Source organism: Phoxinus phoxinus (assembly GCF_949152265.1).
Source record: "Phoxinus phoxinus genome assembly, chromosome: 19".
Taxonomy (NCBI): Eukaryota; Metazoa; Chordata; class Actinopteri; order Cypriniformes; family Leuciscidae; genus Phoxinus; species Phoxinus phoxinus.
Window position 1 is genome coordinate 2,604,423 of NC_136894.1, and position 25,885 is coordinate 2,630,307.

General features: G+C 37.4%; 1 protein-coding gene across 1 annotated transcript in view; it reads left to right on the plus strand.

Moving 5' to 3' along the window:
- Positions 1-25,885, plus strand: part of csmd3b (CUB and Sushi multiple domains 3b) — a 393,297-nt gene that overhangs the window by 150,726 nt on the left and 216,686 nt on the right. Inside the window, exon 6 of the mRNA XM_079590749.1 lies at positions 9,825-9,937. Coding sequence (XP_079446875.1) covers positions 9,825-9,937 — 113 coding nt within the window. The remainder of the gene's footprint in view (positions 1-9,824; positions 9,938-25,885) is intronic.

The following is a 25,885-nucleotide window of genomic DNA, read 5'->3' on the forward strand; positions in this document are numbered from 1 at the left end:
ACCCAGACGCATTTCATCACACGGTGCGGTTGAAAGTCCAAATTCCCATTTCAATAAATAAAAAAAGCTCTTTTCTGTGATTAAAGACACTAAACCGTCATTTCAGTGCGGGTGCACATAACCACATTCACTCCGGTATCACAGGATTGCTTTGTGCTCTCAGAAGACCCGAAATAGTGCATGTGCACAAAACAAGTACAAAGACTTCTGTGAATCATGTGCTAGAAGAAGACTCAGCCTGCCGAACGCAGATTACATGTGCCATCACACATTGTTCACTGTAAATACAGGCTTTATTGAAATGGCTTCTGGGGGTGTTGGATACCAAGCCAGCGGTGAAATATGTTCCTGAGTAAAAGCATTGCGAGGTCATTAGCTGTCGCGCGAGCTTCATTTATTCTCCAGTGTGCCTCCCTCCCAATCTGATCCTCAAAATGGAGGTTCTGGTCGCGGGCCAAACACGATATTCATGTGGAAATGTGACCAGCGTGCGAGATGTGTCTGATTTACATAAGCTCCAGAGTCACTCACAGCGAATTCTTCCCAGTAACTTAATTATTGGCACTGTACGGAGACAGCAGCATTGACAAAGTATTCAGCATCCACAGCACACGCAAGCACCAACTCCGCTAGTTATATTTTATACGCTTCTTTTTATATATTTATGTGCATGTAATAAATTTAAATATATCACTATATATTTCACATTAGTAGGTGGCTGTAGTGAAGCACACCACTCAGGAGATACACACAGATCTTTAATCTAATAAATCAAATCAAAACACAACCACTTTACCATAAACGTTAAATAATACATGACAATACATGTTCAAAGAAAAGAAGCTAATGAGTTAATTCATGCGGTAACAGGTGAATGGGATGAATTAATGTAACACAGGAACACTTAACACAATGAAAACTAAGGGGCTGTTTACACCACAACGTTTTCAACTCAAAACGCAAAACTTTTTATGTGTTTTGCCCATTCGTTTACATGACAGTGGCGTTTATTTGGTGCCTGAAAATGCAAACTTTTGAAAACGGTGTCCATGTAAACAACAAAAACGTGAATCTCTGAAAACAATGACGTCGTACACATGCGTATTACGTGTTCAACCCATAGACTGTAAAAAAATATGGACGTAGTGTCCGTGACGTCACCCGTAGGTTTCTGAAGAGCATTTTTGAAGCCTAAAGTGGGCGGAGCCGGCCGTCGCCATCTTGGCCTCGCGTCACCGCTCGTCACTCCCGGATAACAGAATATGGGCAAAGGGGCGGAGCTGTGGAGCCTGGCTATCTGAAACCACGCCCACCTAGCGCAACGTTATGGAGTTAGCTCCCTGGTTAGCTTCAGTGATCATTTGAATTATTATAAGACAGAAATAATGACTTGGTGTGGTTGAAATGAAAGCTGTTTAATATCTATACATGACAGCCGCTCTCTCTGGGTCAGAACGCAGATCTGAATGTTCGCTGTGATCGAAGGTTTAATAGACCAACCATTCAGCATTCCCGTACACATCATCTGTATTTCCCAATCCATCTGTTGAGCATGACTGCACAAAAAGCACCTTGCAGTTTGTACAGTGTAGGGTCCTTCCCGCTGTGCTGAGATGGATCAAATACGGCTCCCACAATGCCGTGGGGTGGAGAGGCCCTGACTCCGTGTAGCGGAGAACAAGAGGAGGAGGGAGGAGTGCCCGTGGAGAACACTGATTACTTACTTTCAAAACATCAGTTTGATGGAGAGACGCGAGCAGCTTCCCAGCGGCCTCTCATCCGTCTGGGCTTCGGCTGGGCTCCGGCTGCCTGTGATTGATGAGGCGACCGCTGGTGTGAGACCCGTGCCTGCTTTCATCTCGCTCTCTCTCTCCTTCTCTTCCTCTGTGTCTCTCGCCATGGGACTGCAGGTATACAGGATGTTGATGAAGTTTCAGAAAGAGTAATATGTGTTCGTGTCTGTGTGTGGCAGCAGCGATTGGTGTTCTGTTTCAACACAATCTCATGGCAGCTCCTAACTGTTTTACGGTTTGGCGAAGCGGTGGATAATTCGTATGAATTCGTACATTCTCACTTGCGTTCGTACGATCTGCTTACTGTGACGGGTATGTTTAGGGGTGGACCTTTATGCTTACTTTCTTTTTTTTCTTTTTTTCTCGTACAATCGTACAAATTCATACGAAATCGCAACCTCGAAACAGTCCCGTTTACCTTCTACCCTCATGTTTGTCTTGCACAACCGGCAATAGTCGCTGAACGCCATCATGTACACATAAATCTATGACCCATCGTCTTCTTCCTCGTCGAATTTCTGTCGCTCTACATACGTCATCTGGTATAATTGAAACGATTGGCTATGAGCTACGTACAGGCGCATTATAGACATTCGTAGCGCCCAATAAACGCCTCTGGGCATTCGTAAACCACGCCTCAAATACGAGAAAATGAGCATGTGGTTCCCAGACCACGTCTCAATGAGACAAGGTCTGATGTTAGCCAGGCTAGGGAAACAGTAAAGTTTTAAATTCAATAAATTCTATTGTTTTCTATTTTTTCAGCATCATTACTCCAGTCTTCAGTGTCACATGATCCTTCAGAAATCATTCTAATATGATGATTTGATGCTCAAGAAACAATTCAGATTATTATCAGAAAAAATTTGTTGCGTCATATTTTTGTGCATTTTTTTCAGGATTCTTTAATGAACAGAACGTTTAAAAAAAGACATTTATTTGAAATAAAAATATATTTATATATAAATTTATAAAAAATTATATGTGATTTATGAGGACACAAATTTGTATAATGACATGTGTTTCGCACTGGTATTACAACTCAAACGTGGTTTATGAGGACATTTCATGAGTCCTCATAATTCAAATAGCTTAAAAAACATAAAAAAAAAAAAAAAAATGCAGAATGTTTCCTGTGATGGGCGTGTGTGTGTGTGTGTGTGTGTGTGTGTGTGTGTGTGTGTGTGTGTGTGTGTGTGTGTGTGTGTGTGTGTGTGTGTGTGTGTGTGTGTGTGTGTGTGTGTGTGTGTGTGTGTGTGTGTGTGTGTGTGCGCGATGCACGTGCGAGCGCGCTCACTAAAAACTAGAGGGTCTCTATGTTAGTGCGGCCACCTTTCTTAATTAGCATCTAGGCAATTAAGACAGATTCCTTGATTAAGGAACATGCTAACGGCTGTCATTTGCTAATAATGAATCTCTCCTAATTTTGCACAGAACCACTGAGAGCTATTGATCTGAGAACGGGATGTGACTCGCATGGCAAAAGCTTAAAAGCTCGCCAAGTCCATTATGGTCAATGACGATACGCTCTCATTTTTTCCTGCCTCGTGAGAAGGCTTTCTCCCTTTTGTCTCAATCCCCCTTTTTGAAGTTTTTTTTTAGAGAAGTCGATGTGTTTTGAAGCCACATTCAGTGTCTGGGTCTGAGCATGCTCTGTGTCCGTGTGTCTTTTGCTGCATGTATTGATTTCAGTGGGTCATTCACATCATTCACATGCATCTCAGCCATAAACCACTTCTAAAATCTCACACACAATACATTAAAGCTGCTATATAATCTTGTTCGATTTGTAGCACAAGTTGGGCTGTAATGTTGGTGTTTATCTGCAGTACCTTTCCCTGCTGGGTGTCTGAAGCGTGTTTAAAATGGTTTCTGTTAGTATTAGATTTGTAATGTCATTTCCTAACCAGGGTAAGCAATATTTCTCTCTCCACACTGAAAGCAAAATTTCTGCGGCACGCAACACTCTTAAAAGCTGTCACCGGGGAGGTATCCTTTCAAAAGCTACTATTATATACCATTCCTGTACTAATATGTTCCTTTAAGATACTAATATGCTCCGTTTATGGATAAATAATGTGCAAAAGTGGTGCCTTTTGAAAGGTTTGCCACCCACTGACAGTTTTTTGACCTTTTTTTTTCCTGAGTGTGAACAAAATCACAGGCAATAATGAATTGTTGTCCTCCCTGTCTAGTACATTGACTGACAGTTATCTCACACTGAGGACTTTTCTGAATGCAGAGAGGCAGAAAGTTCCTTGTAAGGATATTGTGAATTACCGCCTCTACCTTTTTCTCTCTTTCTCCTTTTAAACCTTTTAAACCTTTATTTTTGTGTACCTTGTCCACTCATCTACACTACACATCTCTAACTCTCTCCGTCTCTTCCTTTCTGCCACACTCGTTCATTTTCTCTTGCCATTCTGATGGCACATCCTTTAAAAAGTATTAAAATGTCTTCAATCTATCATAAATATCCCATATTACAGAAGAAAAGTCTGAATTTTGTTAGCAAAGATCTTCATTTTAGTCTATGCTTATTATTTATTTTTTACTTTAAATCACATGTGAAATAAATACAGATAGAGTTTGATCATTCAAAATTAACTAACTGCACTTAGTCCAGCTGTATACGTTACATACGTGCATATTTATTTATGTATTTATTCAGCTACATGGAGTATGTACTGTATGTGTGTATGTATATGTAGAGTCACTTTGATGAAGATACACACTATATTAAACAAATAAATATTTATTCTCTCTCTTTCTCTCACACACTCTTAAAAATGCTGGGTTGTTTCAACCCAATTTTGGTTCCAATATGGACAAACCCTAAACGTAAGGTTAAAAATGTAATTTAAAAATTTAACCCAACGGCTGGGTTTGTCCATATTTTACCCAAAAAAATCTAAACATTGAGAAAATCTCCTTTAAAGTTGTGCATTTATGTTCACGATTGTGCTGCATTCACTCACAAAAATACATGTTTTATATATTTACAGTAGGAAATTTACTAAATATCTTCATGGAACATGATCTTAATATCCTCATGATTTTTGGCATAAAAGAAAAATGTATAATTTTGACCCATACAATGTATAGTTGGCTATTGCCACAGATATACCCGTGTGACTCCAGACTGGGTTTGTGATCCAGCGTCACATATATATATATATATACTGACATTATCTGTCATTAAATACTTCTAGACTACATTGCAACAGTTGCTGTTTGGTCCAAATTATTTAAACCCTAAATATGATCTGTCTGACTGAAAAAGCAATGCGTTCTGCAACCATATTTTTTTCTTTATCATGGAATATGTGTACACATTTTGAGCAAGATTTGTTTCCAATGCAGCACCATATCAGCTAGTCTTATTTATAAAGCGTTTCACCATCCCGTGTGGATTAACTGCACCGACATGTAGGATTTGCTCGTACGACTCTTTGCTCATCCATGTGTTTGATAACCTCCGCTTCCTCTTCCTGACCTTGTGTTCTGATGTGTTTTAGCAGACATCCACACACACACACACACACACACACACACACACACATACACACACACACAGAGCAGACACCTTGGAATGAGCTATGCTGATTAAATTACACTTATCCACGTGAAAGGGTTTATTGACTTGCATGGTGATTTATCCGGCTGTGTGTCGGTGGTGTGGAGGAACCAGACTTCTGCTGTTGTGCTTGGGTTCGAACACCACCGGCCTCTCAAATGATCCGGCTGCAAAATTCACACTTGTTTAATTAAACTGTCAGGCAATTACAAATAACATGTGCTATCACAGCCGGGACGATCACATCAATAAGCTGAAGTAAATTCGCCAGTGCACTAAAATTCACTTTACAATTAAAAAACAAAGCTGTATTTCTGTTCAGAAGTGAGACACACAACAAGGGCATTACATTCAAACTGTGTGTTCCTGTAGGCATCTATCTGAGGGACATGCATTATGTCCCACGGCACCTGTACGTTTTAGCTGACACTTATCTGAGGTTTCAATATATTTTCAATTTTAGGGCCCACCTGCAAGGACGTGGGTGTGTTGTGTTTTTAATGAGTTTGCATGATGCAAGTATAAACAAGTGTGTGACGTGCTCCATCATTTTGAGTAATTTTGACACATTTTGCATTTTTATGCACTGAATAAAACATTCAAAGCATTCTAATGTTATCATTGTTTCTCCAAAACTTTTTTTGAGTGGCCTCTAAAGATTCCAAACAATTTTAAGACATTTTGTTTTGACATAACTGGGATTTTTTTATTATAGTAGTAGTAGTAGTAGTAGTACTAAGAGATTAAAGTAAATATGTAATGCATTTATAATATAGTTCATCTATATTTAACTCTTTCCCCACCAGCGTTTTTGAAAAAAGTTGCCAGGCAGTGCCAGCATTTTTGATCATTTTCACAAAAGTTTCATGGCCCCCAGAATATTTAGTTGAATATCTGAACATTCAATATATCAAAAGAAAGAACAGAACCTCAGTTTGTAAACAAAAAACTGTTTTATTCTAGCTTCATGCATTCTTTTTTTTTTATCAACACTTGAATATGAGTATATGTGTCATAAAAAATGGCAATATTTTGAGGGAAAAGTTGAGAAAACACGTTTTTCCATCAAATCAAATCACAGATGGAGTAAATCGAGTCCATCAACACCCCAAAGCTTCACAGTCCTGTAGCTCGTCCTGGGTCCACATTTCATTCAGTAACATCAGGCAGTTTTGATTTATATGCTGTTTAATGTTGATGATCACATTATTTCACATATGCATTTGCTTACATATGATATCGCTTGTTTCTGCCTCTTCTTCACATGTGTTTTGATCAGCAGATTCTGTCCTCTTTCAGAAGATGTGTAATAGCGCCCCCTACAGTATATCGGAAAATTCCTTCAATGGCGGGGAAAGAGTTAACAATATGTTTCATCCATTTGTTAGCGATATGGGTAAATGTAATGTCAGGGAATTACACGATGAAACATTTCAGTAAGTTATAGTGTATCTCTCATTATACATGACCCATCTAGTGTTAATGTATTTTCATGCTACAGAAGCTGAAGAAATTAATTAATTAATTAAATGATCGGATAATTTGATGAATAACTTCTCTGAGTTTCTGTTTGAACTGAGGCGCTGCAGTGATCATTAAAGAGCATCAAAATGACATTTAATGTTTGAATTTGGCACAAAAAATGACAGAATTTGAAAGCTGAGACTTTTTTTGATCAAAAATGACTGTATTTTGTTGCATTAAGACTCATAATGATGGAGCGAATCACATATTGGCAGAGGTGGGCAAGTGTGGGCCTGTAGAGTTCGTTCAATGGTATTTGTCATGCATGGATGGAATAAAAGTAGTACAACATGTGTCTTTTCTTAAAGTCAAAGCACATTAGCTGTGTTAAACTCAAAGTTGAGTATGAAGTGTATTTTGGTATGGACTACTTTGTGAGAATGTAGGTTATTGGCAGAAAAGGGGATAAAACTAAAACTTTTTAATGTTAGGCTTTTAAATTTAAAGGGCTTTTGCCATTCTTCATTTCTTAAATTAGATTATGCTCATAAAATGGAAGAACCTAAATGGTTTTGACTCATAATTAATTTATGGTCTTTATAGTAACAGATGTTTAATTTATGGGACTCCATTTCAGATTTTAATTTAAACTCACTGCGACATGTAAAGTCACGGACATGAAAAGGTTTGTGTGTGCAAGTACTGTTGTTTTGGGATTGTGCCACCGCATAACAACAATGGGACAAACAAAGTCTTGCAAGTTTCATGTAAATCCTGAATACATATTTCAAAGACTCATTACTGGGATGTCAGGAAACCAGTTGTCCCTTTGGGAGGCTGACGGGGCTTTGTGAAATCTCATATAGTATGTTTTTCTGTGTGAAACCATGTGTGTGACTGTGCCACAAATGGTACGGTTTCTAAATATTGTATTTAAAGGGCACATGCTTATAAAGAAATACTTAACATACTGTACAATATATTTTGCACTATTACAGTATGATTTATAGTATAAATATTAAGGTGTTGTTTACCTGTCATTGTATAGTCTGTGTTTAAAATTTGCACTGTTTTAGTCAACTGTTTGAAAACGAATCTATTGAGTGAGCGTTTGAAAGAATCGTTCATTATGTTTAATAAGATACTCACTCGTCGCCACTGTAATAAGAGTCACCGAAAGAAACTTTGGTTAACCGAATCAACATATTCAAGTCAGTAGGATTTTCTTCCGGCGAGATTCCAGAGAGTATGTGATTTCGGACACATCTTTTGTTATATATATATATACACTCTAAAAAATGCTGGGTTGTTTCAACCCAATTTTGGGTCAAATATGGACAAACCCAGCTGTTGGGTTACATTTTTAAATGACATTTTTAACCCAATGTTTGGGTTTGTCCATATTTGACCCAAAATTGGGTTGAAACAACCCAGCATTTTTTAGAGTGTATATATATATATGTGTGTGTGTGTATATATGTATATATATATTCTGCAATCATACACTATGGGAGTAGTGAAAAGCATTTTTTTTTCTTAAAGAGGTGGTATAATGCCCTTTTCTCAAGTCTCTGATGTCCCCAAGGTGTGTGTGTGTGCAGTTTTAGCTCAAAATACCCCACAGATATTAGCATGTTAAAGTTGTCACTTTTTGAGGGTGAGTAAAAGTGAGTTTTGTGTCTGTCCCTTTAAATGCAAATGAGCTGCTGCTCCCGGCACAGGGGGCGGAGCTTCAAGAGCTCGTGTCCTTTTACCTCACATACACATGCACTGAACATTTCAAAAACTTTTAGCCTTTAATGTTCAAACCGGAGTCAGACAATGATGGAGAGACATGTAGAAGTAACATGTAGAAGCAACAGGACATTTCTGAATGGTTAGTTGATGAATTTATGTTGCTTATGTGTAGTTATCCTCTAGTCATTGATTTGCATATTCTGTCTTGATATTTTTTATTGGGTTTATGTACATTTTAGGATTGGTGATGCCTTTAGCCCCGTTGAACAATTTTAATGTGACGTTTTGCTGCACTTTTTTTTAGTTGCTGCATTCTTTTCCTCCTGATTATTTAATTTTTTCGATTGTATTTCACTGGAACTGTATGAAAAAGAACAACAGTCGTTATTTTGACAGTTCTGTGTGATGACGGCAGTGGGGCAGGGCAGAGATTACACACTTTACCTTTAAGTTTAACCAAAAGAACATATACAGTGTGTGTGTGAGTTAGAGAGAGAGAGAGAGAGAGAGAGAGAGAGAGAGAGAGAGAGAGAGAGAGAGAGAGAGAGAGAGAGAGAGAGAGACAGAAAGATAACAGTAATGATATGGCTCCGCTCCAGCCTGTGAAGGCCATTAAAGTGTGATTCATGTGGCCATGTCCTTTAATGACATCTCCAGTTAGTCATCAATAAAGTGAGACAGATGTAGGATGAAGATGGAGCATTTTGATGGGTGGAGGGTTGGGGATAGAATGACCTCTGTCCTCTGTTGCAGCGCCACGCTGATTCACGACACACTGCGCACTCACACACACACACACACACACTCAACAATGTTTTTTACCTGTCAACATTTTCAGTGTGTGTCCACCGCCCCTCAAAAGTGTCCAGGGAGCGAGCTGGCCGTATCTGGCCCGACGTGCACTCCATGACTAATGGTGAACTTAGTGTTAAGGTGCTTGTACTCTGTTAAATGTCCCCAGTGCCATGCCTCAAAATGTCAAAGTATGAGATCAGTGACCTTGGTAGTATATTATGAGCTTTCAGAAAGTTTTATACGTCAGTAGATAAAATATTGACCATCTAAACATCTACTATTACAGCCTAAACTAATCATTTAAACTCACTTTGACAGTGCTATCCATCATTGTTCATCTACAAGAGTTTCCCAGCCCCTTTAGACAGATGCCACCTTATTATAAATGCTTTTTGTTGTCGTTGTTAATGCGTGACATTCGGTAACAAATGTAAAGAGCTTTCTTCATGTTTTTGCAGGCTATCCGGAATGAATGTCCCGTCTCCTATTGTTAGCAACAAGAACTGGCTGAGGTTACACTTTGTTACTGACAGCAACCATCGATACAAAGGCTTCAGCGCCCATTATCAAGGTAAGCTGCTCGCTTTGTCATTGCAAATGCATGGTTTCCATGTCTAGTCTTTGCTCCTATGAACACTGCAGTGAAAGCCTATTAGGTTGTCCTCTCTAGATCATTAATTTCATGATTAATTATCTTTGTTTGAGTATTTTTGTTGCATTAAAGATGGAAAAAAATAAAGTTAAACACATTTTAATATCAATTATCATGTTGTTCCAGATGTCTAATTAATTCAAGCATGAGAAAGATATTTCAAAACTGTGTTGATTGTCATTGACTTCAGCTCACTCGGCTATTTTTGCAATAACTTTCAACATTCAGAATCAGAAAAGTGTTGTTTTCGTTGCCAATGCTTGAATGCCTCTTTCCTTTTTCGGTTGATTTCTTTTTCTTTTGTGCCGTCTCTCCAAACTAACTCATTTTTCAACAACAAATCACGTTTTGTCTTTCTTTTGAAAGTAGCTCAAATGTAATCAAATGGTGGGGATTGAAAGAAAGAAAGAACGGCGAGAAGCGAGCCGCTTTTAAGTTTTATGCTTTGACAGGCCATCCATAGCCATAATTTTCTCATGTGCTTGGCTGCGTACTGTGTTTGTGAACTACTTACACACATTTACCATAAACCCGATTCCAGTGTCTACACACAACCATGCGCTCGAGCTGTTCTGTAGAGGTCTGGAGTGAAATATGAAATTGTTTGCCAACCCTTACATATCTATGCTATTAAGTGTTGCATAATGTTGTTTTATATGGAAATGCATACATGCTAAAGTCTTCTAGGTCTTTTGGAGTAAAAAAAAAAACGAATTTACATGATGCTACAACTTAAATTAGTTTGTAAACCAGATATGCAAATTGTTTACCAGTTGGTATGAGCATCCCTGAAATGCTTTGCGTAACTTGAGAGACCTTTGTGACGTCCGTCTGCTTCTATATCCTTTCATCTAAATAGACATGCAATCATCTTGGATAATTGAAAATGTGAGCAGACGTTTGGCTATAGGATTGGATTGGTTTGATTTGTGTATGATCCAAGAGGGGTGATTAGACGCTTGCTGCATTGAATTGAGCTGGCATGTTTTTTGACTGTGAAATAGCAGGTACTCGCTGCATCACCAGGACAAGTGATCGGGTTCAGAAAAGCAACATCTGCACTGCGCTTCAGGACACAGCCCAGCAAAATCCAATTTAGCCCACTGATTCTTCTGAAAGAGATGCCATCAGAATGGAAGCCCGTTCCATTTCGGCCCTCTCAACTCTTATTCACATTAACCGGCTGTTGCTGGTTCAAGATGCCAGTTGATGGCAACGCTCATCTGCAGAAAATAAAGCTGTTATTGGCAGGGATGTTTGGCTCCAATACACACAGACTACCTCCATTTGAGAAAGTTAGAGGGCAGTCCAGGTGCGTGGTGCCAGTGAACCAGTAACAAGACAAATAAAGGATGGTTGACGTGTTTTATTATACGTTTAATCTGACTTCCTAAAGCTACACTGTAAAAAAAAATGTTGGTTTAACTTAAAGGACAATATAGGGGTAATTAACACATGGTTACCGAGTCCAAGTAAAAGTTAGGTGAGCTGGTCAATAGGAATTACGTTTGTGAAATCTAACGTAGCACAGCGTTCGTGGCTCGACTAGTCGAGACTGTTTTCCTATTTTGAGCCTTGTTAGTGGTATTAGCGATTTACTTTTACCTATTATATGCCCCATATACTAGCGTTATAAGCTAATCTGTTTTTAGAGATAGAACTCTTTACATTCGATTATCATGAAAACGCAGTGGCGGGCCGTGCATTTCACACATAGGCCTTCAGTGATGTCCAACCTGAATTAATAACGAAAAACAGTGAAATTCCTGTTTTTATTTTGCACCGGCAGTTATAGGGTTAATGCGGTGAGTTCGGGAAAGGCTGGGTAGAGAGAAACGAGCGAGTGCGTTCGGCTTTAAAGTGTAGGCTACAGTGGTTCTTGCGTTCTGATTATTATTTCAGAAAAGGAAACTCCCTTGTCTTGTCCTTCAATGGTTACAATAGTATTAATGTTTGAAAAAAGTTGCTTCGATCATAAATTTACAAGAAAAATTAGGAAGAAAATATTATGCACGGACAAAAACGGGGGCAAAAAATGCATTATACTCACCAAAACTACTGCCTATTTTTTTAATACAAAATCCATTCTAATTTCTTTCCTCAAAAAGACTTAAATTACTTGGATGTTGTCTGTGCGTTTCAGTCCCAACAACCTTTTCTATTGCCATCGAGGCTATAAAGTGCTGAAAGTCGAGTCTGTCCCGTTGTATTTCTGTCATAAGTTTTAATTGGCTTTAGTGCTGCGAGTGTCTGCTCGACAGAAGCAGTAAACCGGGAAAACACCGCAAAACATGATGATGTGTAACGTTACAGCCGACACAAGCTCTCACACAGATTTTTGAACGATATCAATGAGATCAGCGCGACTTTTGGCTTCAAAATCAGCCCTGGCATAACTTTACATTGCAGTCAGTTCTGTTTTTACCCGGACAGATCGATAGAGATCCGTGACTCTGCGTAAGATGGATAAGGGATTTTTTTCCGGTAGGTTTGAACCTGCTGGTGGTCGAGGAAGGAAAGAAACATTAATTTGTGGGTTGAAAAACTATTAAATCTACAGGAATATATTTTAGTTTACACAGTTCGCTACAGATGCGGTTAGCTATCTCTGACTACCAGTTATAATACGCGCTCTGACCATCCAATCAAAGGGTGTGAAAATGCTTACGTTATTGTATGCCTGCTAGATGGCCCCGGTGCATTCAACTCGAAATCTGATTGGCTGATTAAATCTGACTGATTATCTGATTGGTTAAAGCAACAGTTTCATTGCCATTCATTTTAAGCTACAGGCGCCCGCACTATCGATTCTGAAGGCCTCGAGGCAGATATATTTGACCCTGGCAACACATGATGACTGAAATATGATTGGATAAAAGCGCTAAAATAAACATACACTACTGGAAGCAGCGCAACCAAGAGAAAAGCTATGACATTACGAGAATGGACTATTGGGAATCATGTAATACTCATTCATAAAATATATATATTAAAGTTCAAGTCAGTGATTCTGATAATGTTTAGGCCAGCAGAGAAGGCCTTGCTGGCCCTGACGGCCCACCACTGTGAAAACGCATCCCAGAGAATGGTCGACTCGGTAACCATGTGTTAATTACCGGTTCATTTTTCACCGAATTGTCCTTTAAAAAAGAAAGTTACATTGTTGCCTTAATTTTGAGTTCGTTGTAATTAAAAATTTTAGTTAATACAATGAAGAAGAATGTTTTTTACAAGCAGAAACTCAAAATAGTATGTTATCTTCACACTTTAGTTATCGAAGTTGATTTGACAAAAGATAAAAAAGTTGTGATAACAAATCATGAAAATAATTTTTTACTGTGTATCATCCACCTTTTTTTGCGACACGGAAGTAGCTACAGTACATAGACTTCTGATTCATTCATATATTATACTTGATTCATAAATACAGTTATATTAATTAATATTCTTACATATTCTTTTATAATGTATTGATAATAACAAACTTAATTTGAATACTGTGTATAGGGTTAGGGTTAGGTTTTTAAAAAGCCGTTTTTACGTTTTGATGCTCTAAATGTGACGTGACAGATCGCTGTATCTCTTCCTCTTTACTACGAGTGACCGCATGAAAAAAAATGCATGAACACTAAAAGGTATGTTGAAAGATACAGTACATTTTACCGAAATGCATATCTCATGTAATCTCTCAGTCAGTGTTTCAAACGCAAAAAGACGTCAATAAAACAGCTTGTGAACATTGTCACTTAATGTTGCATTTAATATTTCCAATGTTCACAGTTGGTTAGTTAGTTAGTTATGTATTTTAAAAAAAACATCGAAAAACACTAGAGAGGACATTATTAAGTGTATGTTTGAATACATTTTGCATGAAGACAAGTATTTATGAAAACTACCTTACTGTATGTGGCAACTGAGTTGTATACAAACTGTTCAGTTTTTATTTGACTGTAAAATAATATCTGAAAATAAATAGCCGTTGAATATAATAGGTTGGGCTCTGTTTTTAAACTGTAATATTATAGCAATGTACCAAATGAGAGGGTTCCCTGTATAATTTACAGCATTAGTTGAGAGATTTCAATCAAACTATTGGTATCGGCAGATATCATTCTGAATAATCGGCTATCAACAGGGAAATGTAGTATCGGTCATCTCTATTACTTGGTCACATGCTCCTGGGAAAGATTGCCATGAGTTTGAGGGTTGTGAAAGTGACCTTGTACCGCTGTGATGGTTCCACCGGGCATTGTTGATTCACTGAGCGCAGGGAACGAGAGGGAATGTAAATGCTTTATGCTAGAGTCAGAGGCTTGAGTGTTAGATGCGAGTGGAAAGAGTGTGACACGGATGTTCTTCAGATGATTGAAGTCCAGACATGCTGCTGTTTTCTGGATCACCCGGAAAGGCTTGGTGGTGCTAGCCGGAAGGCATGCGGGTAAAGCTGGTAAAGAAAGTACAAATTCTCAGTAAGGCGCTACAACTCTGACCATGAGCTGAACTGATGAAATTATTCAATTAAATAATGAGTACAGTAGCTTAGCGAGAGGTCTGTAGTTCTCCTAAAATTCAGGATAACACAGACTCTATAAAACACCCGATTCCTTCAGACGGCAAAACAAGCAAATTGCATTTTAACTTTCTTTAATAAAACTTTAATTCAAGTTAAGACTCATGGATTGAAAGGGAGACAATTCTTTGATTCAGAAATGTTGCCCAACCTCAATCTATCTAAAGCCTATAAAGTCAATTCAATGTTTGTTTGACAAATATATGATATGTGCATTGAATGGCATTTAATTTGATCAATTTATTGGCATACTATATAATATATTAAATTAAACGGTTTAAATTTTTAAATGTTAAATAATAAATTATGTCGGGATCAAACCTGGGCTCAATTACAAGAAACCTCTTTTAAAACCCTTAGTTATAATAAATAGTGTTTTGTCACCTTGGCTATATGTAAGAATAGTCATGTTTTAATAGTTTTTTGTATTATCAACGTGTGAACAGCTTGTAACGCAACTTTTAAAAATGACTCCCTAGGTTGTCTATGAAAGCCTGTAGACTGATTTTTATGTGAAAAAATCAAAGGATGTGACGTTTATGTGCTTAAATAAATAAATAAATGCTTATACAATGTTCAGGATAATGCTGTAAGAGCTATTCTGTACTGTAATATCAATGTGTCATGCTATGAAAATGAATTAATTCAAATTATAGTCTCACATAGTCAGATCTATATAGTCTACAGTCTCAAATATACTTACATAAAAACATTTCCAAATCACTACGGTCAGATGCTTTCTTAACTACCGTTTTCTCACCGCTGTCATTTCTGTTGTGTTTATTATGTTATTGAGAGGAAAGCGCACTGCACATATTTACATATTCCTCTGAACGTCGCTCTCAGCAGAGTCTGGATGTTCGTTAACCGCATATCGCTGCAAAGGTATTTCTAACTTCTTTTTACTTCTAAGTAAAGAACGAAAAATAATTTTGTCGCAAGTATCAGGGCATTGAATCACATTCAGTCTCATGTATGTTACGTGTGTGCGAGATAAATAAGTTGCTGCCTGCAGTTTGCTTAACGGCCACCGGTGTCGCTAATAACACGGGTTTCTAAATTCTACATAAAATAACCCAGTTTTTTTTTTTTGTGTGTGTGCTTTTTTGGTTTCAGTGTGCAGCGAGAACGTGAGTGCATCTCGCAAGAATGAGATGCCTTATTGTGTTAAGAAAAGACATCATTCAACCCCCAAAGCAACTAAATAAACACAGTAGTTGTGCATGTACAGATGGTAGTGGTGTCAAATTCACAAAGCGCACTTCTCCTTCAAGCCGAAGTCATTTAGAGGTGAGGATGATAATGAAGAATAATCGAAGATACATCATGTAAACTAGGGCAAAGAGTTTGGCAAAGGGCCAAGGGAGCCAGCTTTCATAACGCCTCAAGAATTGCAAATGTGCAAATGGAGTTCTTCTACCAAACTTAGTCCTGTATCTTTCTGATGACACAGCAAGCACTTTGCAACACTTTTTGCTCACTGTTCAGAGTAGGTCAGTTAGAAATAGAATCCGTTTGTGGCCACGGGTCCTCAGTCATGCCTTTCCTGGAGTGGATGCCACATCTAATATAGTCCTCCTTTGATGGTCACTCCTGCCACTCCGTTCAAACTGGGAGCAAGATTGTGGAAGCATGTGCGTACCGGATTCACAATTCACCTGGGGGCGTAATTATTTGGCTGGACTCCACTAGGTCTCTGTCAGACACGATTCCTCAAGAATTTCCTTAACGTAATGCCATTAGTGCTCAGAAACTCCAGCAAACAGTCTGTGTGCTCCACACCACTGCCTGCTCTGCTTAAGACGGCCAGTTAAAATGTCCTGTAAATGTCAAACACTTGGAACATCATGCTATGCTTGTTTGAGCAATGTGGCCTTTGGAGAATTGGAAATGTAAAATGAATCTAATATAGAGATCAAAGTTGTTGATACTTCTTATCAACATGATAAAACATACAATATCACATTGTCAGAATTGTCTTCACAGAACATCTCTATATACAAAACAATAGAATTCAGACTCAAACTTCAGTGTCTTTTTGGATATGTGCCTGGGAATTAAGCTTTAGGCAAAAGCAACTTGACATGGAGTTGAAACATTGTGTCAGTTTTAGGCAACAGAGTGGAATCCCAGAAAATATTACTGCATATTTCAGTGCCAAACTGCCCATCACCATCTGTACAGTGCATGCAAACCGCAGTGTGTTGATATTCCTCAAATATTCTGCTTTGGGTTTATGCTAAACACTGAAAAAATCATTAACATTTAGCACACAAAAAACATTATGCTTTATTTCGATAGTCTACTTTAGACATTCTACTAACTATGGCTGCATTACACTGCAGGTCTTGTTACTCAATTCCGATTTGCTGACTATAGCCGTTTTTTTGACGACCCACTTATACATCATCTTTTAAAAGTGACCCGTGTCAGATATTTGCATTTACACTGCCAAAAGACAATAGGCTATGTAAAGACAAGACGCAGACAATATGATGGGCGGATCACGGTTATATACTCGGGATAATCCGCGGATCGGGCGGATATGATAAATCATTATTAATGAAAATCAAAATATTAACTACATTCTCTAAAATATGAGCATGTTCCATTCTAGTTTAAGTTTCAAGGGAGTAAAGCCTGTTTATGCCATTAGGAAAATGAAATTATGTCAAATAAATGTTGTTTTAAAGAAATGTTCATTTAAAAGCAGCGCTCATTCATCAGTGTATTTTACTAGAGATGCGCACATCAACCGCCGCCGAGTCCGCCGTATAAGGTGATGATGATAATCAATTTATCCTCATGCGTTACAACACATAAGAATAATAGTAAATTGTCCAACGGGTGCGGATACTTAAATGATTGGTGCGGGTGAGTGGCGGGTGGATGATTTGTTTTTGGCTGTGGATTCGGGTGATGTTGGAGCTCATCCGTACATTTCTAATTATCCAGTGTTTTACTTTCCGCACTATTTTCAAAGGTCAGCAAAACTTTGCTCTCGTAAGGCGGAGAAAAACTCCACTGTGTTGAGCCTTCGTCCTCCATCGCGCCATTAATAAGTCATGTGATCGCAGTTGGTGTCCATCTGAGTTGACGTCCCCTTTTTAATGACGTACGACTCGCATTTACTGGGGAATATCCGATTTTACATGGCAGATGCAAATGCACGTATCCGATTCATATCTGATTTATTTCCAAATATGAGTGAGAAATAATATGAGTTCGCTGGTCGTATCCGATCTGTGCCACACGAGAGGAAAAAATCGGAATTGGGTCACTTGAACCATGCAGTGTAAATGGGGCCTATAAGTAACTTTGCAACTACATGTCGACTAACTCTCATTCAGTTTAAACTACATTTCAACAAACTAGGTAGTAGTAGAAAAATGTATGCTTGATTGTCAGAGTATCTGTTGAGGAGCATTAGAATAAAGTGTTAGAAAATATTAAACACTAATACTCTAATGACAGTTAGTTGACATGTGGTTGTTACTTATAGTTAGGATGTCTAAAGTGAACTATCGAAATAAAGTGATTTTTTTTACAAAATCCCACAAAAGCTAAATTTCATAAGACATGTTCAAGAATAGTAAATCGGGTTTTTTTTAACCTCATTCACTAAATATTCGTGTTTCAAGTATATAAACCTCATGAAATGTTCTTTAATTTATTCTTAAAACAAGAGAAAAAAATGTCAAAAGGATCAAAGTAAACTTAATTCAAACATTGATTTTTTGAACATCTTAAGGTGGAGACTCAAACTGTTTTCTATGCATTTTAATTTTATATTTCAGTTTATTCAGTTAATTATTGAGTTTTAGGATTATTATTTTTGATTTTTTTCAAACATAATCTTCTTTTGACTTTTGTTCATAAAATGCTTCGAACCAAATTTGCTTGTTGATGCAAACTGGTATTATTTATCATATTATTCTCTTTTTATTGAAGTATACAGCTAATAAAATTGAAGCCTTGCACATTAACAGGAAATACTTCCATTTTGAAAAATAAAGTGGATAAAACCAGTGCAAACAGTCCATTTTTAGAGCTGAGTTTCCCCTTCCCTTCTGCTTGAGAATAGGTGAGTTGTTGCTAAGTGGAAAGAAAATATCATTTTATATCTAGTTGTTTTGGCTACGAGAAAATTGCGGTCTAATTGATAACCAGGCTAAATAAGCATGAAGAGACTCTCTAAACAGAATAATTTAGAAGAACAGCTGGAAATCAGATAATAAATTATTTTAAAGAGGGAAAATAAAAACATACTTTGACTGTTGGGTGATTATTCATTTATATTTACACCATACATAATTCTTTGGACAGGGCGATGCTTGATAGGGTTATTATAGCCAACATGTCATTATCAAAACTGGCAATAGACTAACAAAATCGCAGTATCTTGTTTACTGTTAGTGTTTATTAATGTTTACTCATATATAAGCAACCTAAGGACACGCATAAGGTTCTTTTTTGTATAGATTATTCACAGAAGCAGAAATAATAACCAAAGTTGCCCTTGAGCCACAGTTACTGCACAATTTAAGAACATAAGCAGAGTTTATCTCACCTTGTATAGGTCATTTACAGTTTTCTTCTCGCTTACTTGAATTTCTTCAGTAACTGTAAATACAAGAGCTGTGAAATACACATTTTATTGTGATTGAGTTTTCTGCTTGAAGGGGTCAATACGGCCATTCTCTGGTCATAGCTTGTGTTCCCATGGCAACCACAGCTGATATTATCCACTATTCATTCATTGATAATGCAGAGATTTGGTAAGCGTCCGAGTCCTCAGGGGTGTATAAGTCTTTAAAGAGTAAACATCCCCAGGAGAGAAATATATCCGTAACTCTAATGGCTCTCAGTGTTGCCATTACTTCTAGACAAGAGTAGCGCATTTGGTCTCAGCGGAGGAGATTTATCCAGGAATTATGTCAGAATTCACTCAGGGAGGCTTTTAGATGAAGTAATGGCCAGAAAGCAGCAATTTTCCTCAAGTATCATTATACTTCTCCTCTGTTCATCATTTATATTAATGTTTTTTATTAATGGCAGTTGTTTAAAGTGTAACTTTTCAATTTGTTTCGTATTGTTACAATGTCGGAAGTACATGATAAAGAACATTTACTTTTTCTCTGTGTTACCTAGACAGAGAAATTCCCGTTTATGTGTTCACAAATGTCCGTTGGATGAAGCATGGACAGCTTTCGGGGCTTTCGTGAAAACTACAGATTGCACTTGCACATTTTTATATCCCCGTTCATGGACAGTCGGATCGACAGAGGGTTATTAACTAAACAGTTATTGTAAGGTTAGATATTGTCTACTCTTTAAACCGCATTATGGTAAAAATGTAACACTATGGCAACAGCTTTTTTACCTGTACGCGACGGCGTTGTGCTTGGGAAGGTATATCGATTTTAAATGTCTTTAATAGGTAGCCGAGTTTTATTAAAAACCCCACTTGGCAGGTGTAAAGTAGCCGCTTTAATGAGAAGGATAATCAAGGAACTGTAATTTGCATTTAAGTCAGATTTACAAGGACAAACGAATCGGATGCTATAACTGGTATTGCCATAACTGAGATGTTTTGTAATGATGCCTGAGAGTGAGAAGGTGAAGGTCAGTGTTATGGGAGGGAAATATGATAGTATCACTATTTCCTTTCCGATAACAAATGGTGCACAGGATCCACTCTTGACTTTGGTTCAGCTAATAATCTGACATCCAGGGCGGAAAACAATTACTGTAATCTATCCTTGACTAGATGGACATGGGGATAGTTTGCCAAGGGACTCGGCAGGGAGATAAGGTGGCGATGCAAGGACATGTCTGAGATCGCATCAGAGATACATGGAAGAGCTGATATAAAATCATATATATTACATATAAAATAAAAGGCAAAGCAGATTGAATGCGCTTTCAGTGGGAGTTTTGATGCTTTATACCTTGTTAATTGTGTTTTGAAATCTTAGCTTAACTCTGTCTACGTCAACAATTTAAGTTGGGCAGCGAAAAATTGGAACAAGTACACCGATTTAAATACCTTGGTGTAATCATTGACGATCAGTTGAACCATGAAGTCGAAATCAAGAGCAGAATTGAACAAGCAAGGCAAGCATACCGCAACTTGAGTACATCATTGAAATGCTACATCTGGTCAATTTTGCTGTACGGAGTAGAGATGTGGACACTGACAACAACAGCAACAAAAAGGCTCGAAGCTTTCGAAATGTGGCTGTATCGAAGAATGCTGAAAATCCCATGGACAGTCAAAACCACCAATACACAAGTTCTGCAAGACATGGGCACTGACAGGCAACTGCTGAAGACCATCATTAGCAGGAAGTGTCAGTACTTAGGCCACATTGCCCGAAACGACCACAAATACCAGCTATTAAAGCAAATCCTGCAAGGAAAAATCGAAGGGAAAAAAACGTCCAGGACGGCAAAAAACGACATGGCTCAGTAACATCAAAAAATGGCTACAATTAACAACAGCACAAACTCTACATGCCGTGCTAGACCGAGACCAATATCATCGTGAAGTTGCATACGCCGTTAGCTAGCACTAAAGAAGAAGAAGCTTAACTCTAGTGGAACCAACAGGTGAAGCTTCGATTGTGCAAAACTTAGTGTTGTTTTTGGCGGCCTGTTTTAATTTTAGTCTTTGTGTCAAGCTGTCATTTTAGTTTTTATTAGTTTTAGTCACGTTCAAACTCTTTTTAAGTTTCAGTCGACTAAAAGTCTGAGCATTTATTTTAGTCAGAATTATCCCTGACTATTTTCGTCTAGTTTTAGGGTGCTTTCACACCTGCCTCATTTAGTTGGGTTGAATTGCACTAGAGTTTGTTGTCCACCTTTGGTGTGGTTGTTTCGGGCAAGTGTGAATGCAGCAATCGCACTCGGTGCGCACCAAAAGCGTACCAAACAAGCGTACCGAGACCTCCTCGAAGAGATGAGAGTTGAGAAAACCTTCTCGTTTGTGGTGAAAACGCTATCCGACCTCGAACAGACCCAACTGCCAAAGAACCGCGCATTTTTGGACTAACCAGCTGCCGTAGTCAGCGGTGCTGTGCATTATGTCACTGTTTAGCAACATTAATGCACGTCTCCTCCTGAAGTGACTCGCCGCGTGCAGTGCATTAAAACATTATTTTCAAGCCGTATCCTCGCTTCATTCTCAAATGTTACTGTTTGCCTAAAGTGGTGTAGACAAACTATATAATAAACTATGAGCAGGGACACACTCAGCCACGCAGTCGTCTCTCCATAGTAGAAAGCGGCGTGTTGTCTGACGGATTTTCCTCTTTGTTTACTTCCGTCAGTTCTGTTGGAATTTTCCCGCACGTTAATTCTGACCAATCGAAGTGCAGTTATGAAAATACGGTCAAGACACATCTGGCCAACGAGTGATGTGGATGTTGTCACGTGACTGCATTTTGGTTCGTTTCATCAACTCATCAACTGATTCTGACCAGAGCAATCAGTGTGGTGTGAAAAGGAACCAAAACGCCCCAAAAAAACATATTTATTTTACCAACCAAACAACTGCACATCAACAATAACCAAACCTTCGAACCCATCAAAAGTAGGTTCTTTGAGTCGATGAGCTCTTTGTAAAGAGGATTTGAAGATTTGATTTGTACCCGGCTCAGTGGAGCAGTCATTTCCAAGAAACCCTGGATATGTTGACCTTGGTTAGCTGCTGACAGCTGCTCGATTTTTAAATTAATTAGTGTTTGAAAAGCGCTCTTAGCCCGAATAGGTGTTGAAATGCCTTTGTCACACATGTGGAGGCTCGGGAAAATGTTAAATGACTAATTATAGATGTAAAATGTCAGTTCGGTGGCATAAATAATTTGAGGAAAGTTTGGTTTGACAGGTAATAGACAGTAATTGTGGAAAGCCTTTATATATATATATATGGATGCATAGAACAGCTTATTTTACTTTGCGTTAGGATATACTGTATTTATGTGCATTTGCCAATACATGTTGCTGATGTTGCATCCAAGCTGTTGGGTGTGAATTACAATGAATGAGATTGTGTTTTAATGGGTTGTCTGGTGCATTTAAAGTCTGATCTTAGCTTTATTGATGGCGTGTAACATTTTGTGCCATTTGCGATGCTCAAGAAGCGATAAGCAAATTACTTAAGATGTCTAAAGTGATTGAAAGATATGCTGAAACATCATTTGTGATAATTTCATATGACAAATGGCTTTCGTTTTCAAAACAGTAATCTGTCGCCATCACCATAATTCTGGTGAGTTGCTATTTCTGCCAAAATTTTGAATTAATCATATGCATTATGATTTTATGTCAGTGTTTTTCTACTCACGTTTATAATGATAGACCGTATCAGCACTGTTGTGGGATGATGTGCCGCAGCTGAAAAGAAACGTGATCATAACTGAAGTTTATGCTAAAAAGTAAGTATTACAGCAATTAGCATTATGTGTAATTTCAGTGCGTTTTAATGTACCTTTAAAAGTGGTTTAATGTCGTGTCATTGGTTAAGGTCAACAGTCCTATCCTCAGTTTTAATGTTTTGTCACTTGAGGAGCGTCTCATTTGCAGGTCTTACGTCAAATGATTTATTCAGCATAAACCTTTTAAGTAGAAATAGGTGCCAGAGCAAATTTCCATCTACAGAATAATTTACTGAACCTTTGGATCTGGGCGTGCCTATGCCAATAGCGTATTCAAATGAATGCTAAATAAGTTCATGGTGAAATCTTCTAGTGCTTTTTCGAAATAAGTTTTCCATTGGTTTTCATTTATTAATGGTGATGTGCTGATCCAGTGGGTGGTTAATGGATGCTTAATAATGAAAGTGAGGTTCCATTAGGTATTGATATGATTACATTAATCACCTGCCATTCTGAAACTGCATCCTCCAGATATTCAGTTTAGTGTAAAAAAAAAAATTCTAAAAAAATTATAATTTTTAATATATATATGCAGGTGAAACTCGAAAAATTTATATCGTGCAAATGCTAATTTATTTCAGTAATTCAACTTAAAAGGTGAAACTAATATATTATATAGACTTAATATATTTCAAGCCTTTATTTGTTATAATTTTAATGATTATGGCTTACAAAACCTTGAAAACCTTTTCACAATATTCAAATTTTGAATTTGGGGTTTTCATAAGATGTAAGCCATCAAAAATATAACAAATAAAGGCTTGAAATATCTCACTTTGCATGTAATGAGTCTATATAATATATGAGTTTCACCTTTTAAGTTGAATTACTGAAATAAATGAACTTTTGCACGATATTCTAATTTTTCACATTTATTGTTTAAACGTGTCAACTTCAGGAAATACTTATGGGTGACTGGCATAATTCTGGCATAATGCTGCTGATTACATACATAACTCAGTATAAATTCAATCCCTAAAAATTAAGAATACATTAATATTCTTTGAAAATGTGTATTCTACATGTTCGCATATGACTATAGTGTGATTGAATAACTAACATATCTGTGTAAAGTTGTATTCAATCTATCTACTTCGTTGACTTATATATGCATGCATATTTGATATGCAGGAATACCAAAAAGTTGCTATTTACATGTATTACCACCTCTAAAATATTGGTTTACTATAGACTTGGTTTACCCTAAACTTTATAGCTCAAATAATAAACAGGTTATTTATTTAGTAATTAATCCTAAACTTAAAAATAATGAATAATAATACAAGCTTGCAGCACGCATTTCTTCTGGATACTGGTATTGCTGCAACTGTGATTTGATTGTGAACTTTTAAAGAAAAAGAAAAATATTGTTATATATTCTGTCTGGCAGCATCATGCCTCAAATACTGTCTATAAAACGCATTGTACCCAGACCATTCCTTTAATTATAATGTTCTTTGTACTTTGAAATGATGATACATCTCAGGAAGCAAGAGAAATTGGTCGTTTTAAATCCAGGAGATGTTAATGGGCCAGGATCGGCGGTATAATAACTGTGCAGTTTTGCTTCAGAGTGGCTATAATACATAGTTTTCATCAGCTACTTTGACTTTTTGCACTGACAATTTGATATACTCTCTAGAGCTGATTCTGGTTAGATTGAGGATCACAATTATTTATTTATTTTTTAAATAGAGATCACAATTCTGAAAAGACAACTAATGAATAATATTTCAATTTTTCAATGACTCACCTATAAATGACTTCACTTGTTTGGATGAATCAGCATTTTTTGAACGAATCTCTTGCATGAATGATTCAATGACTAAATTTTTTACTTGTCGCCACCTACTGGTGTAACAATGTAATTGATACAATCTTTATTTGAAGCTCCAAGTAACTTTCAAAAGGTGATTTACTCTATTATGTATCGTTACCATAGACATTATTGTTTATATCCCAACTGTAAACTTATATCCCAGTGCCTCTGTGATCATTTCAACTATTGTAAGACAGAAATACTGACTCTGTGTGGCTGAAAACACTGTTTGTGAAGCTGTTTAATATCTGTACATGACAACTCTCTCTGGGTCCGAACACAGATCTGAATGTTTGCTGTGTTCGTACTTGTCAACTCTTTGTCATTAAGGAATAAGAACATGTGGATGTTTAAGATTATGTAAGGGTGGGCAAACATCGTATTTCATTCATATTCATAGGCTGTCTGAACTCTCAAATTTAGGCCCTTCTTCAACAAAAATGCAATATATCTCTATAGGAAGTGCACTTGCATGGCCTCTCTAAGACTACACCTCAGGTTTACACAAAGTTAAGAGCTCTATATGTTCTCTTTTTTCTGTGTCTCCACTTCAGGACAAAAAAATGTACTGCTCTGTTATGGGAAACACAGTTGTTTTCTATGAATATCCATAAATCCCAATGCCAAAAATATCCCAGATGCAGTTTTAAAGTGTAACATTGCTTATACACTCTAAAAAATGCTGGGCTGTTTCACCCCAAATTTGGGTCAAATATAGACAAACCCAGCCGTTGGGTTACAATTTTTAATTAAAAAAAACGGTTGGGTTCGTCCATATTTGACCCAGATTTGGGTTAAAACAACCCAGCATTTTTTTAGGGTGTAGTTTTGCTTTTGCTTATAATTCCATGTGTTCAAAATATTACTTACAGAAGAATTTACTGACAGAAAATCATTCCAATATAACATAATTCAGCCTGATCTCATGAAAATGCGTCTCTATAGCACGCATTGGGTTTATCTTGCAATTTATACGTGAAAATTAGTTTTTACGTGCATATAAACGCAGTTTTCGAGTGCATTTGATACGCACTTTATTG